This window comes from Parasteatoda tepidariorum, chromosome X2, assembly GCF_043381705.1.
Source record: "Parasteatoda tepidariorum isolate YZ-2023 chromosome X2, CAS_Ptep_4.0, whole genome shotgun sequence".
Taxonomy (NCBI): Eukaryota; Metazoa; Arthropoda; class Arachnida; order Araneae; family Theridiidae; genus Parasteatoda; species Parasteatoda tepidariorum.
The window spans coordinates 19,467,121-19,481,086 of record NC_092215.1 but is presented as its reverse complement, the minus strand read 5'-3'; the positions used below and the strand labels follow the sequence as shown (position 1 = coordinate 19,481,086).

The 13,966-nt window shown below is 26.2% G+C and overlaps 1 protein-coding gene across 4 annotated transcripts in view; it reads left to right on the top strand.

Annotated features, from left to right (window-relative positions):
* CRM (Collapsin Response Mediator Protein) overlaps nucleotides 1-13,966 on the top strand; it is an 87,625-nt gene that overhangs the window by 11,375 nt on the left and 62,284 nt on the right. Inside the window, exon 1 of one of the 4 annotated variants that reach the window (XM_016048421.2) lies at nucleotides 10,156-10,299. The exons of 1 other annotated variant lie outside the window; for it this stretch is intronic. In XM_016048421.2, coding sequence (XP_015903907.1) covers nucleotides 10,285-10,299 — 15 coding nt within the window. In that variant the 5' untranslated portion in view covers nucleotides 10,156-10,284. Of the gene's footprint in view, nucleotides 1-10,155; nucleotides 10,300-10,740; nucleotides 10,771-11,054; nucleotides 11,085-13,966 lie in introns of those variants that run through there. 2 more of the 4 variants (XM_043040295.1, XM_071188414.1) reach the window with 2 other exon arrangements.

The window sequence follows — 13,966 nt, the reverse complement described above, 5'->3', positions numbered from 1 at the left end:
AAAAAAAAAAAAAAAAAAAAAAAAAAAAAAAAAAAAAAAAAAAAAAAAAAAAAAAAAAGCGTCTTAATTTTTTTTTTTGTATTTTAAAGCCTAGCGAAGCAGTTGTCTATGTAAAAGTATGATTGAATTTACCCACGATGATCGAAAATTTTAATCAAAATGAAAAAATTAAAAAAAAATTAGAAATTCTATTCACCTTTTGGATAGTCTTGTGTGACTTAGTAGTATTTTATTATTTGAGTCTAGTGGATTTTGTTTTATAACCTAAATGAGAAGAATTACACTATAAAAATATCTAACAATATGCAAAAAATTCAACAAATTAAAATTTATCAATTTTTATGTAATAATTATAAATAACTAAAAAAAAAGCTAATTTAGTACAATTAATTGCATTAAAATATTTTATCGCATTTATACGTTAACTTTCTTCGAAGCTGTAAATTTCTACACAAAAATCGAATTTTCTACCATTATTTAAAGCTGGTCTAATAATAAACAAAAAAATTCCAAATCAAATGCATGTATTTTGTCTAATCATTATCCAAAATGAATTAGTTAAATAATGTATGTGTTTTAAGTATAAACATATAAATTTTAAGGCAACTTCATATATTTTGTTTTTTCATCATCACAATATGACAGTCTACATGGAGGATATCCGGGTCTTAATCTAATGCCTTGTGTAGTGTATCTACCACTACAAAAATATAATTCCAATTCAATAGTGTATAAGACATGTTAACTCGATTCTATGGTGGGGTTCCTTTACATAGACGAAGCAGACGTCGATACATTGTCGATAACAACTCACTCTCCCCATTGGTGACCCGGACGTGATCACGCCTACCTTGACAGAAACTCCCACTTCGAATTGAACATGCCTTCTTTGATGGATTCTCCACATTGAACAGTTGACTTGCTACTTGTGACTGCGACATTATCCTCCTCCTCACGCTGTTGCTACTCAGTCTCGATCACACATAACGTCGACAAGTGTTCACTCGACTGCTAAAGGCAACACAGGTGCGAGCACGATCGTGAACTTAATACAGCTCTCACGAACAGCACTCAAAAAGTACGGTAGTCTTAATACAGCTCTCCCGTCTTCTCACAAAACAGCAATGAATCAACTAGTGGTATCCGTTCATCGAATTCTATCATCGTATTCTATAATTCTGGTGGGGGAGTACTGTAGCGTATCTACCACTACAAAAATATAATTCCAATTCAATAGTGTGTAAGACATGTTAACTCGATAATTGGTTCCTTTACATAGACGAAGGTTGACATTGTCGATAACAACTCACTCCGCACACTTTGCAATTTTATAATTTTTATTAAACCCAGAAAAGAAATGAATTGCTGATTCGAATATCGCATAGAACTTACCTGTGTGTAGGACATTTCTATTTACCATACGCAATAAAGAAAAAAAAAACATTTGAAACTTCCATGGTTAGTTCAACGGCAATGACCATAATTCCCTTTCCTGACATATACAAAGTGTATATTTTTAGAATCTTTGAAAAATTGAAGCATATTCATTAAAAATCGCAAATTAATATTTTAATTAAGAAACACTGAAACTTTATTGAAATTTAATGAATCACAGCTGAAGACGAAATAAAAACATTAAATCCAGTTTGATTGTGTGATGAAGTGTTACTAATAATTGCTTTTCAACTCATCTAGTTCTTCCGGTAAACAAACAGGTTTTAATATTTTCAGTCCCGCTTTCCTCAGTAATGTTTCGTTAAATTTTGATAGCTTTTTCATTTTTCTTCACTTAAATATTAATTTCAGACCTATTTAATGTATAGTTGCTTTAGTCTATCCTTAACAAGATATTTTATTTATTTATATGGAATGCAAGTGCATATTTTTTGTGTGACTTAATTAAATGTAAAAAAAGTTATTAATTTAACTTAAATACAACCATGCGTAATTTTTTTAATCTTATTTTCGATGCTGAAGGGACATTCTATTCGACTTAATATCATTTATTTATCTTTTTTTTAAATTTTACTTATTTTTTTTATTTTTTATTAATTCATTTATTAGTTTATTTTTATTTATTTTATTTATTAGTTTATTTTTATTTATTTTATTTATTAGTTTATTATTATTTATTTTATTTATTTTATTTATTTTATTTTATTTTTTTTTTTTAAATTTTATTTAATTTAATTATTTATTTAATTTTATTTTATTTTATTTATTGATTTATTTTTTTAGGGCGAAAACGAAGCAATTAAAACTTTCAATACAAATTTCAAAGACGGATGAATGTAATATAACGGACGGATATAATGTTTTAATATACGGTTTAAAAAATAACATTATTTTAATCGGCGCCATCAAACATAAGATATTTGCCATGATTTTAACAAAAATGCCTTTAAAAAGTGTAATAAACTAAACTACTTATTATAATATTTATACAACATTTTGAGAAATCAACGATATTCAAAGCATTTTTATTTCATCGAAACTGGTTCAGAAGGTAATTTAAAATAAATAAGAAGTCCAAATAAGAAAGAAAAAAATCGACATCTTACACAAACTATTCTAACCTATTAATTTTGAACATGAAAACTTAAATGTTCTAAAAACTCAGTACTTTATTACTCGCTAAGAGTAATCCAATTGCTGCTGACATCTATGAAAAGAAATGTAAATGAATTTCACCAAATCATTCTCTCTTTTTAGTTCTGAAGAAATTCAGTTCTTTTAAAATGTTTTTTTGTTAGTACGTACATCAATTAAATTTTCAAAAATTAATATTATTATTTAATTATAAATTAATATTAATATATAATTAATATTATATATAATTATTTATATTATTAATTATTTATATTATTAATTATTTATATTATAAATTAGTAAATAATATTAATTAATATTATTTATTAATTTATTGCTCATTTGTTTTTACTCTACTACTAGACAACAAGTTAAATTTTGTTTAAAAATTTTTTTTTACTAGTCGAAACTATAAATTGTTTTATTAGTCGAAAATATTGACTTTTTGGCTGACATTTTCACGCTTTTTTCAAAATGTTGTTTCTATACTCGCTCACAAGATAACACCTTTAATTTTTAACTGTAAATTTTGCATAAACATTAAAATAAGTAACATTAATGTATTTTTATTACGAGACATAATTTTTGCGACAGATATAGTAATCTGAATTAGTTAAATTCTCAGCATATTTTGACTCCAGCCCCTTCACCAAGAGGGTCCAGGTTGGGCTCAACATCACGTAGCAGAGACATTTGCGCCCCCCCCCCCACATTTTCGTAGAATATTTTCAACAAAAATAATGTTTTATGAAATAAAGTCAACTCTCTCATCAATTCCCACAATTATTAAGATTATTTTTTATTTCTTACGAGAAACATCATAATTTCATCTAAATTAAAAACTAATCAATTGAAAATCCCAAAATGTTTTATTACTTTAACACATATTTATTTCACTGATTTATTTCAGTATTCTATGAGATATAAATTTATACCTAATTATTTTCTAGTTTACCCTTGAAACGATTTCCTTTTTACGATTTCCTATTTAAATTAATTATTTTATTTTTGGTTGTCACGAAAACTCGTTAAATGTTTTTTACCAATGAGATAGCTTTGTAATTTTGCTAAAAGTTAATTAAAAGTAATGTTTCATAACAACTTCGTAAGCATTACTGTAATTTCATGTTATGACTAGACGAAGTTTACACAAAGCTTATAATAAAAATAAGTAATTTATTTTCTGTTTAATAAATTGCGAAGGTTTATAAGTTTAGATGTTTATTACATAAACTGTTACGTAGTAAAATAATGTCATAGTCATACGATTTAATAATAATGAAACACTTCTTCGTGTTTTGTTCGTATTTGGTTTAATAATCCAGTTCAAAAGCATAATAATAGAAAATATTAAGAAAAGATCATAAATTAAAATTACATTTAAATAAATACTTTTCCATAAGAAATATAAAATATATTTCACAAGCTAACACATTTATGATTTGTATTAATTTTATCCTAGCGATAACCAAAGGAACTGAATCTTGTGAAGAAAAAAAACTGCTTCAAATCATGCAATTTATCTGTCCAAACATTATACAATGACCTGCCATCGTTTTCTCTTGATATTGATACTTATAGTAATGCTAATTTTTATATTTATTTATGACAATAGTCAAAAAACGAATATAGATGATGTATTAAATATATAAGCACATCTATATTGAAAATCTATGATTTAAAAGATATCTGATATCACCTCTATTAATGATGCTTGCAAAAACAGGATTTCCACTTGAACAGAAATTCTGACTACGGGCCAGTTCAACTGGAATACCGCAAGAAATTTATACTTTACGATTCAAGAAATTGATGAATTATTAGTTTTATGAATAATATTTTACTTTCATAAATATAATTCATAAGTACGTTGATAATCTTTAGTATAAATCGTAATTACTTAAAAAGAAAAAAAAAAAACTCTACAGTACAAAGTATACAGGAAGTTAAAGACATGACGATACAAACCCCCCAAAAAAGTGTGTAGAAGTTAGAAATTTTCACTAAATGTAGTAGTTTGCAAAAAAGAGTAGAAAAATTTAGCCTGATTAAATTAAACATTAATAGTTATGTTGTTAGTGAGAATACAAGATAATAGTACAAATTTGTACCTTTTGTCGTTACCATGCTAATATAGTTGTAGTTTCCAATTCTATGACATTCAATTCGTGAAAACTATAATTGAAACTATGAAGATTTGAATCCAACAATTTGTAAGCAATTGAAACAATCTTTCCACAATTGACACAGTTTTTTTAATTTTTGGCACTTGTGGAAAGATTATTTCAATTGCCTCCAAATTGTTGGATTCAAATCTTTAGGCAGTCTAGAAAATTAATCGGTATTTGATATCAAGAAGTTTTACACAGTTTTTTTTTTTAGTTTTTTTTTTAAATTTTCTCGAAAGTGCAGATTTGTAACGTACCCCTATTTAACATTGATCGCTTCAATTAAAAAGTGTATAATGTTGAGTATTTGAATTTGGTTATACAAGGTGTTCTGTAATCATCGCCCTTACTTTATATGTATTTTCAAAATCATTGTCAAAAATAAGGTAAAAAAATATACATAGTATAGCTTTTTAATTAATATTTAAGTTAGGGAAGAACAAAATCAAAACTGAGAAATCGAGATTAAAATCGTCTAACACTATTTCATTGCCAGAGAAAACAAAGCAAAGATGAAGCGTGATAACCTTAACACCTTAACCAGCATTGAACACCTTAAAACCGCAATCAAACAGGCTTAGATGTTTTTAAATACCACCTTTCTCGATAATGAAGCGTCAGACTTTGATATTATATTCGTTTTGTATTTTTCTCTTCACTCAGACATTAATTCACGAAACTTAATATGTATTTTCAAATTTTTTTGGCAAAAATTCTAAAAATATAAAAATACACATAAGAACCTCTGGGAAAAAACAACCTGGATACCCTGGATAATATTCAATAAATTATGAAACTAAGATAATACTTATTTGTACTTAAAAACTAAGATGCAAAGTTATATTTTAATAGTTTGAATCAGATTTCTGCAATGTGTAGTGCTAAATAGTGAAGACGACTAATTAGTAAAGTACAAAATTAGACGCAAAAGATTAAGTTCTCTGAATAAACATCCTTTTTCTCTTAAACAGATTAGGAGTACAAGAACTTACTTTCTCTGAATAAACATCCCTTTTCTCTTAAGCAGATTAAGAGTTGAATTAGAACTCGGTCAAAACTCAGACCTCCTTAATATGTACTATTTTCAAGTTTTACTTTTTTATTTTCAATATCTGTAAAACTGACTGAAAAATCGCCCGAATTGAAAGAATTTTGCACACAATTATAAAACTTGCCAATCCCACAGTAATTTTCTGCAAAATATGAATATGAATAATTATTTAGAAAAATTATTAATTTTCGTAAATATTTATTATTTTATTTAATAATAGTCGAAAAATTTTGAATTGTAAGGTATACAATTTTTTACGAAGTAAGTACATTGCAAAATACAAAATTTGAGCGAAATCGATTGAAAAGCTCCTGAGAAATTTAATTTTAAGTAAACCGTGCTTTTAAAATTCGATATCTCAGAAACTAGTCAAACGATTTCGCTCAAATTTTGTATCTTGCAATGTAAAATTACATTCTTTAAAGTGATATAAAAAATTTTATACCTTACAGTTAAAAACTTTTTCGACTATTATTTAACAAAATAATAAAAAATGACAAATATTTATTAAAATTTATTTTTTGCTTGGAATTATCTTTGGATAAACTAATTTTATAATTGCGTGCAAAGATTTTTCAATTCGCTTAAATAGTTTTCGAGATATGGTGTAACACGGATAAAATAAAGCTAACATTAAGGGGTTCAAACTCCTGACCAAACTACGGGGATCACATTTCTCAGATTGCGGCTACCCCCTATATTTTGGGGGTTAGAAATTCGAATCAGTTGAAAGAAAGGTATATTTATTCAGAGAAAGTACGTTTTTGTGTCTGATTTCGTAATTTGAAATATCGTCTGCAACAATTGATTAGCATATTTGAGGTTACCCTCTTGAATATTAAGATTGTGTCCTAAAACGTGAAGATTCAATCATAATTTATTCGAGGTGGTTCATTGTTTTTTGTTGTTGATACATTTATTAAAACAGCAAGCTTTACATTATAACTGCACTTTTATGCTGTGCATTTATAAAAAAAGCAAGCGATTTCTCAGAGCATCTCCTCGAGCAATTTTTTGTACATCAATTACATCGTTTTCTTTTGAGCAATTTCTTTGTACAGTGCACAAAATAAAAAATGAACCACCCTTAATAACTTTTGATCTAATGATTGGATCTTCACAATCGTAATAACTCGAGGGGCTGACCTCAAATATGCTAATTAATAAGTGCAGACGATATTTTAAGTTACGAAATCAGACGCAAAACCGTACTTTCTCTGAATAAACATACTTTTTTTTCAACGGATTTGGATTTCTGACCCCCAAAATATAGGGGGCAGCCGCAATCTGGGAAATATGATTCCCATAGTTTGGTCAGGAAGGCGCTCCTAAGTTTGGACCCCTTAATGTTAATTTTTCTTTTTGCGCATTTTGCTATATCTCGATGACATTTTAAGCGAATTGAAAAAAATTTGTACATAATTATGAAATTCTTTTATCAAAAAAGAATTCCATGCAAAAAACAAGTTTCAGTAAATATTAACCCTTTTCTATTATTTTATTTAATATTAAATGAAAATAATTTGAATTGTAAGGTATATAAGTTTTTTCATCATTTTAAAAAATATAATTTTTTATAGCAAAATATAATATTTGAGAAAAATGACTCTTTAGAAATTCGAATCAAATTCTCTCAAATGTTGCATTTTGCCATGTTAGCATTATTCTTTAAAATAATGAAAAAAAATCGTATACCTTATACTTAAATTTTTTTAAGGGAGGTCCGTTTTTTATTTTGCTCACTGTTCATCAATAATATTAACGTGAATAAAATGTTTTCTGAATCTCATTCTTGTGTTAATTCTTTAAATATAACATTGAAAAACTTCCCTTTAACTTCTCACTGATTGGGTTTGCGATCATACATTCCATGACGAGGATGATCTCATAGAAAAATGTGATTGTCTTGCTCGTGAGTTCTATCACCCAGTAAAGTTTCACCTTCTTCAAAATGCCGTCTGTATATAGGCTTCCTCTAGCATTCTATGACGAGGATGATCTCATAGAAAAATATGATTGTCTTACTCGTGAGTTCTATCACCCAGTAAAGTTTCACCTGCTTTAAAATGCCGTCTGTATATAGGTTTCATCTAGCATTCTATGACGAGGATGATCTCATAGAAAAATATGATTGTCTTACTCGTGAGTTCTATCACCCAGTAAAGTTTCACCTGCTTTAAAATGCCGTCTGTATATAGGTTTCATCTAGCATTCTACGACGAGCATGATCTCATAGAAAAATGTGATGGTCCTGCTCGTGAGTTCTAGCACCCAGTAAAGTTTCACCTTCTTTAAAATGCCGTTTGCATATAAGTTTCATCTAGCAATATTTTGGAGTGTGCATATTGTCGAAATATCTAAAAATGTAAAAATATTTTTTTTTCAAAAACTTCTTAGTTGTGAACTGAGGGAACTTCTTAGTTCTCTCAAAATAGGAAGAATAAAAAACGAAAACTAACATTTCATTTTATTAATCCATCGTAAATAAAAAGGAGATAAATTAGGATTCTTTTTGGTGAAAATAAATCTAAGGAGCTTTCGTAAATCGTTCTTTTGTTAATTTTGTTAAAATAAGTTTGCCAACTACCACTACGTTAAAACAAGATTATGCATCATATGAATTTCTCTGCTTTCGAATATAAAAAAAAGATTTTTAAAAGTGTTTTAAGTTTGATATTAAATCGTAAAAAATGAACAGACATAATTAAAAAATGTTTAAATGGATCTAATAATATTTAGAGCAACGTCGTCTGTGAACGAGTTTTTTGTTGGACCACCATTAAATTATTTTATTGCTTATTGATCATTATTAAATAATTATAATAAAAATTTGTAGCATTAGTAAAATATTATTAAAACAAATTTATTTCGAATCAGTTTCGGGTTTGAGTTTGAAAACTTAAAGCTTAAAGAGCAAAAATAGAATTAAAAAAGATAAAATGTGACGGATGCAATATTTTTACTAAATATGATGTAAATAAGATTCTTACAATTTTATTACATTTCAAAGCATTTTTTCCACTTTCAAAATCCGAAGCAAGTCAGGCAAAAACTGTTTTAACCAATTTTTCCTGTTAAAAATATGCCATAAATAAATAAATAAAATATTTGAGGAAATAGGCCATCTAAAGCTATTTAAAATATATGTGAAGAAGGCAGTAAAAGAACAAAAGCCTACTATTGGCTGTAGTACTACTACTGGTAGTAGAAAAATAACTTTATTGGGTTTTTATGCTCATCATTGGAGTGTATATCTTGTCATGTTTTACTTATTTTTCTGGCATGAAATTGTCTATTAGTAGCCATGATCCAAGATTATGATTACAATTGGCGCTTACTTATTAAATATATTTTGGTACTATATTGGTACTAATCTGCATTAAAATATATTTTCTTGATTTAGGAGAGTTGTTAACATTGTAATTTTTTGACAAAACATTTCAGCACTTTCTAGTTTTGATTTAAATGAGAAATAAAAACAATATGAAATAATGAGAAATAAAAACAATAATGAACATCATAATAATTGTTATGCTCTAATCATAATTTTAAAAAGAGTGTTTTGAATTAATTTTTTTTCCTACTATTTTCATTGCTAAATTTCTCTTAACGAGGTAAAAATAAATAAATAAAAAATATTAGGTGCAATATATTTTTGTATCATAATTTGTACAAGATTACCGAAACATAGTTGTTATAAATTTACTAGAAATAATGCAAACAATTTTTGAAAAAGTTGAATAAATTATAAAGCACTATTTTCATTGCTAAATTTCACTTAACGAGGTAAAAATAAATAAATAAAAAATCTTAGATGCAATATATTTTTGTATCATAATTTGTACAAGATCAGCTAAACATAGTTGCTATAAATTTACCAGAAATAATGCAAACAATTTTCGAAAAAGTTGAATGAATTTTAAAACAAGAAATAAGAAGTTTCAATTTTCAAAATCAATAGCAAAACTGTCAAAATATGTTCCACAAATATTAAAAAAAAAAAAAAAAAAAAAAACTAANAAAAAATTAAAAAAAAAAAAAAAAAATACGAATAAATAAATAAAGCGGGACTTTTTGTACTGATCTGTATGACAACTTGATGACAAAAATAAATCATTTTTTTCCAAACATAGAAAGAACAAACAAAAAGGATAAATGTTCTCGTTTTTTTTTTCTCGTAAAAATTTCAAATAAAAAAATAATAAATTTTAAATCAGTAGCACCTTTTCAGTCACTTTTAAATGACGTTGAAGAAAATACGCGACAGAGCATCTACCTCAAGTTAAACTTTATTGTCTAGGAGTAAGTAAGTAACTTGGCAAAGTTTTACAGCGTTTGAGCCAAAAAACAGTTAACTTAAAAGTAAGTCTGCTGAATCTTAAGATTGGTCCTACGAATTCTCTTTTAAGACAGAAGATTTTTTAAGACTTTATCACTTCATTTAATTCTCACCACTCATTTATCCTTACATCATTTATGAAAAAGATAATGGTAAGTGAAAATTTTTAAACATTTTAGTGAGATTATCTTGTTAATGTTTTGAGTCATAGATTCAAAACTCGATTGATGAGTACAAAGTAACAGTGCTGAAATATCGTTTTTCGTTCACCACTCATTTATTCTTACATCATTTATGAAAAAGATAATGGTAAATGAACATTTTTAAACATTTTACTGAGATTATCTTGTTAATGTTTTGAATCATGGATTTAAAATTCGATTGATGAGTACAAAGTAACCATGCTTCAATATCGTTTTTCGTTCACCACTCATTTATTCTTACATCATTTATGAAAAAGATAATGGTAAATGAAAATTTTAAAACATTTTAGTGAGATTATCTTGTTAATGTTTTGAGTCATAGATTCAAAATTCGATTGATGAGTACAAAGTAACCGTGCTGAAATATCGTTTTTCGTTCACCACTCATTTATCCTTACATCATTTATGAAAAAGATAATGGTAAGTGAACATTTTTAAACATTTTAGTGAGATTATCTTGTTAATGTTTTGAGTCATAGATTCAAAATTCGACTGATGAGTACAAAGTAACCGTGCTGAAATATCGTTTTTCGTTCACCACTCATTTATTCTCACATCATTTATGAAAAAGATAATGGTAAATGAACATTTTTAAACATTTTAGTGAGATTATCTTGTTAATGTTATGAGTCATAGATTTAAAATTCGATTGATGAGTACAAAGTAACCGTGCTGAAATATCGTTTTTCGTTCACCACTCATTTATTCTTACATCATTTATGAAAAAGATAATGGTAAATGAAAATTTTTAAACATTTTAGTGAGATTATCTTGTTAATGTTTTGAGTCATAGATTCAAAATTCGATTGATGAGTACAAAGTAACCGTGCTGAAATATCGTTTTGGTTCAATTTTTAAATTTTTATTTACAATATTTATAATAAAAGTAATGAGAAATGGTAATCAAGATCGTAGTATATGCTAAATATTCCTAAATCTACGAAATATATTTTAGAATTAAAATCTTGCTATTATCTTAACACTAAACATACCAACACGGAATATATACCTATTTCTACCATAGCCAATCAAATGACCAGAATTTTTGTTTTTTGATTGAATGTATGAAATATGGATGTTAGGAAGGAAATAAGCTAATAAAACTTTATTATAATTAAACAAAATTGTATATTGTCAATTTTTATGTATTACAAATACAAAGAATAAGAATTTTCAATTCTTTGCTCAACGTATTTTTTACATACATATTTCCATTGTACATTTTCCGCAAACATATTTCTTCTAATTATTATTATTTCTATAATTATTATAATTACTCTTATAATTATAAGAGTATATAAGAAATATAATTTTTATAATAAATATTATTTTTTCTAAGAACTTGTGCTGTCTTGATTGTTTCGACATTTTTCTGGGTAAAAACTAACAGTTAGTTAAAAATGAAGTAAAGCTATCAAAATAGAATGTAAGCTACTTACCAAAACATTTAATTTTTGTACTTTTCCGTACAAAAAAAATGCAAAGCTAAAATTTTAGGTACTTTCTTGAAATTTGAATTCACAGTTATTCTGATTGAACTAACTACGCAACCGTCTTTGTATAAATATACAACTAATCGAATGCAATACGTTGAACACGCATTATATCGTAATTTCTGATCTGATAACCATATAAAGCAGTAAATTGTTCTCCCTGTTAAATTACCGGTTGCGGTAAAAATAGGTATACTACAAGTATTATTCGAAAACAACAAAATACAAAAAACATAATGATAATAGAATATCAACTGTATATAATTGTTAGAAAAAGTCATGAAGTCAAATGTGCAAATACGATAAGCGCATTTTCAATGCAATGTTTTTATTTTGAGTCATTAGCCTCTAAATTAAATCATTGACTTCTAACTCATTTCATTCAATCATATAATTTTAATTCATAATATTTATTACGATAACATAAAAGAAAAACTTGATATTGTTTTGTTAGTTTTATCAGGAATCAAAATTGATTTACGAGATAATTAATGTTTAATATAGTTTTCGACTTGTCATAAAATTTTGATTTACAATATTTATAATAATTTCGGAAAGTGAAATTTTTGTATTATTATAGTGATTTTATTTTGATATTCTTTTGAGAAATCGACTCAAATTTGTGTGAACTAAGGTTAAATATCGCTCATTTGACTTTAATTTATAATATTTATTAGAATAATGGAAAGTAAAACTTTTTGTAACGGTATTTTATTGATATTATTTAGTAACTGTTTTGAGTCATAAACTCAGAATTGAATCACTGAGTTCTAACTAACTGGGAAAAAATATCATTTTGGTCTATTCATATAATTTTAATTCATAATATTTATAACGATAAAATGTAACGAAAACCTTTTTTTTTTTGTAAATTGTAATTATTTTGTAATTGTTTTGAGTCGTAGAAATCGAAATTAAATCAAGAGATAACTGATGAATACTGTTTTCGATTTGCAGAAAATTTTGATATTCAATATTTATGACGACATTGGAGAATGAAAATTTTGTAAATGTATTTTAGTGATTTTATTTTGATGTTCTTTTGAGTAAATGACTCAAATTTGGATCAGTGAGATTTAGGTAACTGAGGTGAAATATCGCTTTTGTTAACTCATTGAATTTTAATTTATAATATTTATTACAATAAAAGGCAAAAAATAAAACTCTTTGTAAATGTACTTTGTTGGCATTATTTAGTTATTGTTTTGAGTCATAGACTCAGAAATGAATCACTTAGGGGAAGAAATATCGTTTTCGTTTACTCTTGCAATTTTAATTCTTAATATTAATTATGATAATAGAAAGTAAAAATTATTGTAAATTAACATTATTTTGTTATTTTTTAGTTATAGAATGAAAGTTGGTTAGGTCAGGTTTATTGTTCTGTAACATGTTCTGGTAAAAATAGAATTTACGGTAAAAGGTACCGACACCCTGAGTGCTGGTATTTTTTACCGTAATTTAATCCGAAATTTTTTGCAGTGTGGGTGTACAGGGAGGATGATGGTAAGAAATGTGTCTTGTTATACCTTTCATTAAAATAATTTCAAACTTAGAAACCGTCCTTAAACCTCTCAACTTTGAATTCGTTTATCATTTTTAATTTGATTATTTTTCTTAATTTTGATAAAATATATTCAAGAATTAATTGTAAGAATTAATTTTAATAATTTGCTCACAACTATATATATTTTGTAATGAGTTATCAAAAGACATTGTGAAAAGATTGTTTGATTCTTGAACAATGACTATTTTTTGTCAATTCGATTACGAATATTAATCAATTTCAATTTATTGTGTTTGCTTAACGCCATACATGGCAATACTTTTACTTTCGTTACTTGTAACGAAAGTAAAAGTAAAAAGTACGTACTTATACTTGTATTTACTTTGCTTTTTAAATTTAGTACTTTTACTTGTTTTTTCGTTACTTTTTTCGGAAAAAGTGCAAGTATTTGTAACAAGAATGTCTAAAGAAATCATTACTTTTTTTGGAAAAAGTTCAAGTATTTGTAACAAGAATGTCTAAAGAAATCGTTACTTTTTTTGGAAAAAGTTCAAGTATTTGTAACGAGAATGTTGGAAGAAATCGTTTCTTTTTTCTGAAATTTTTAAAACATTTT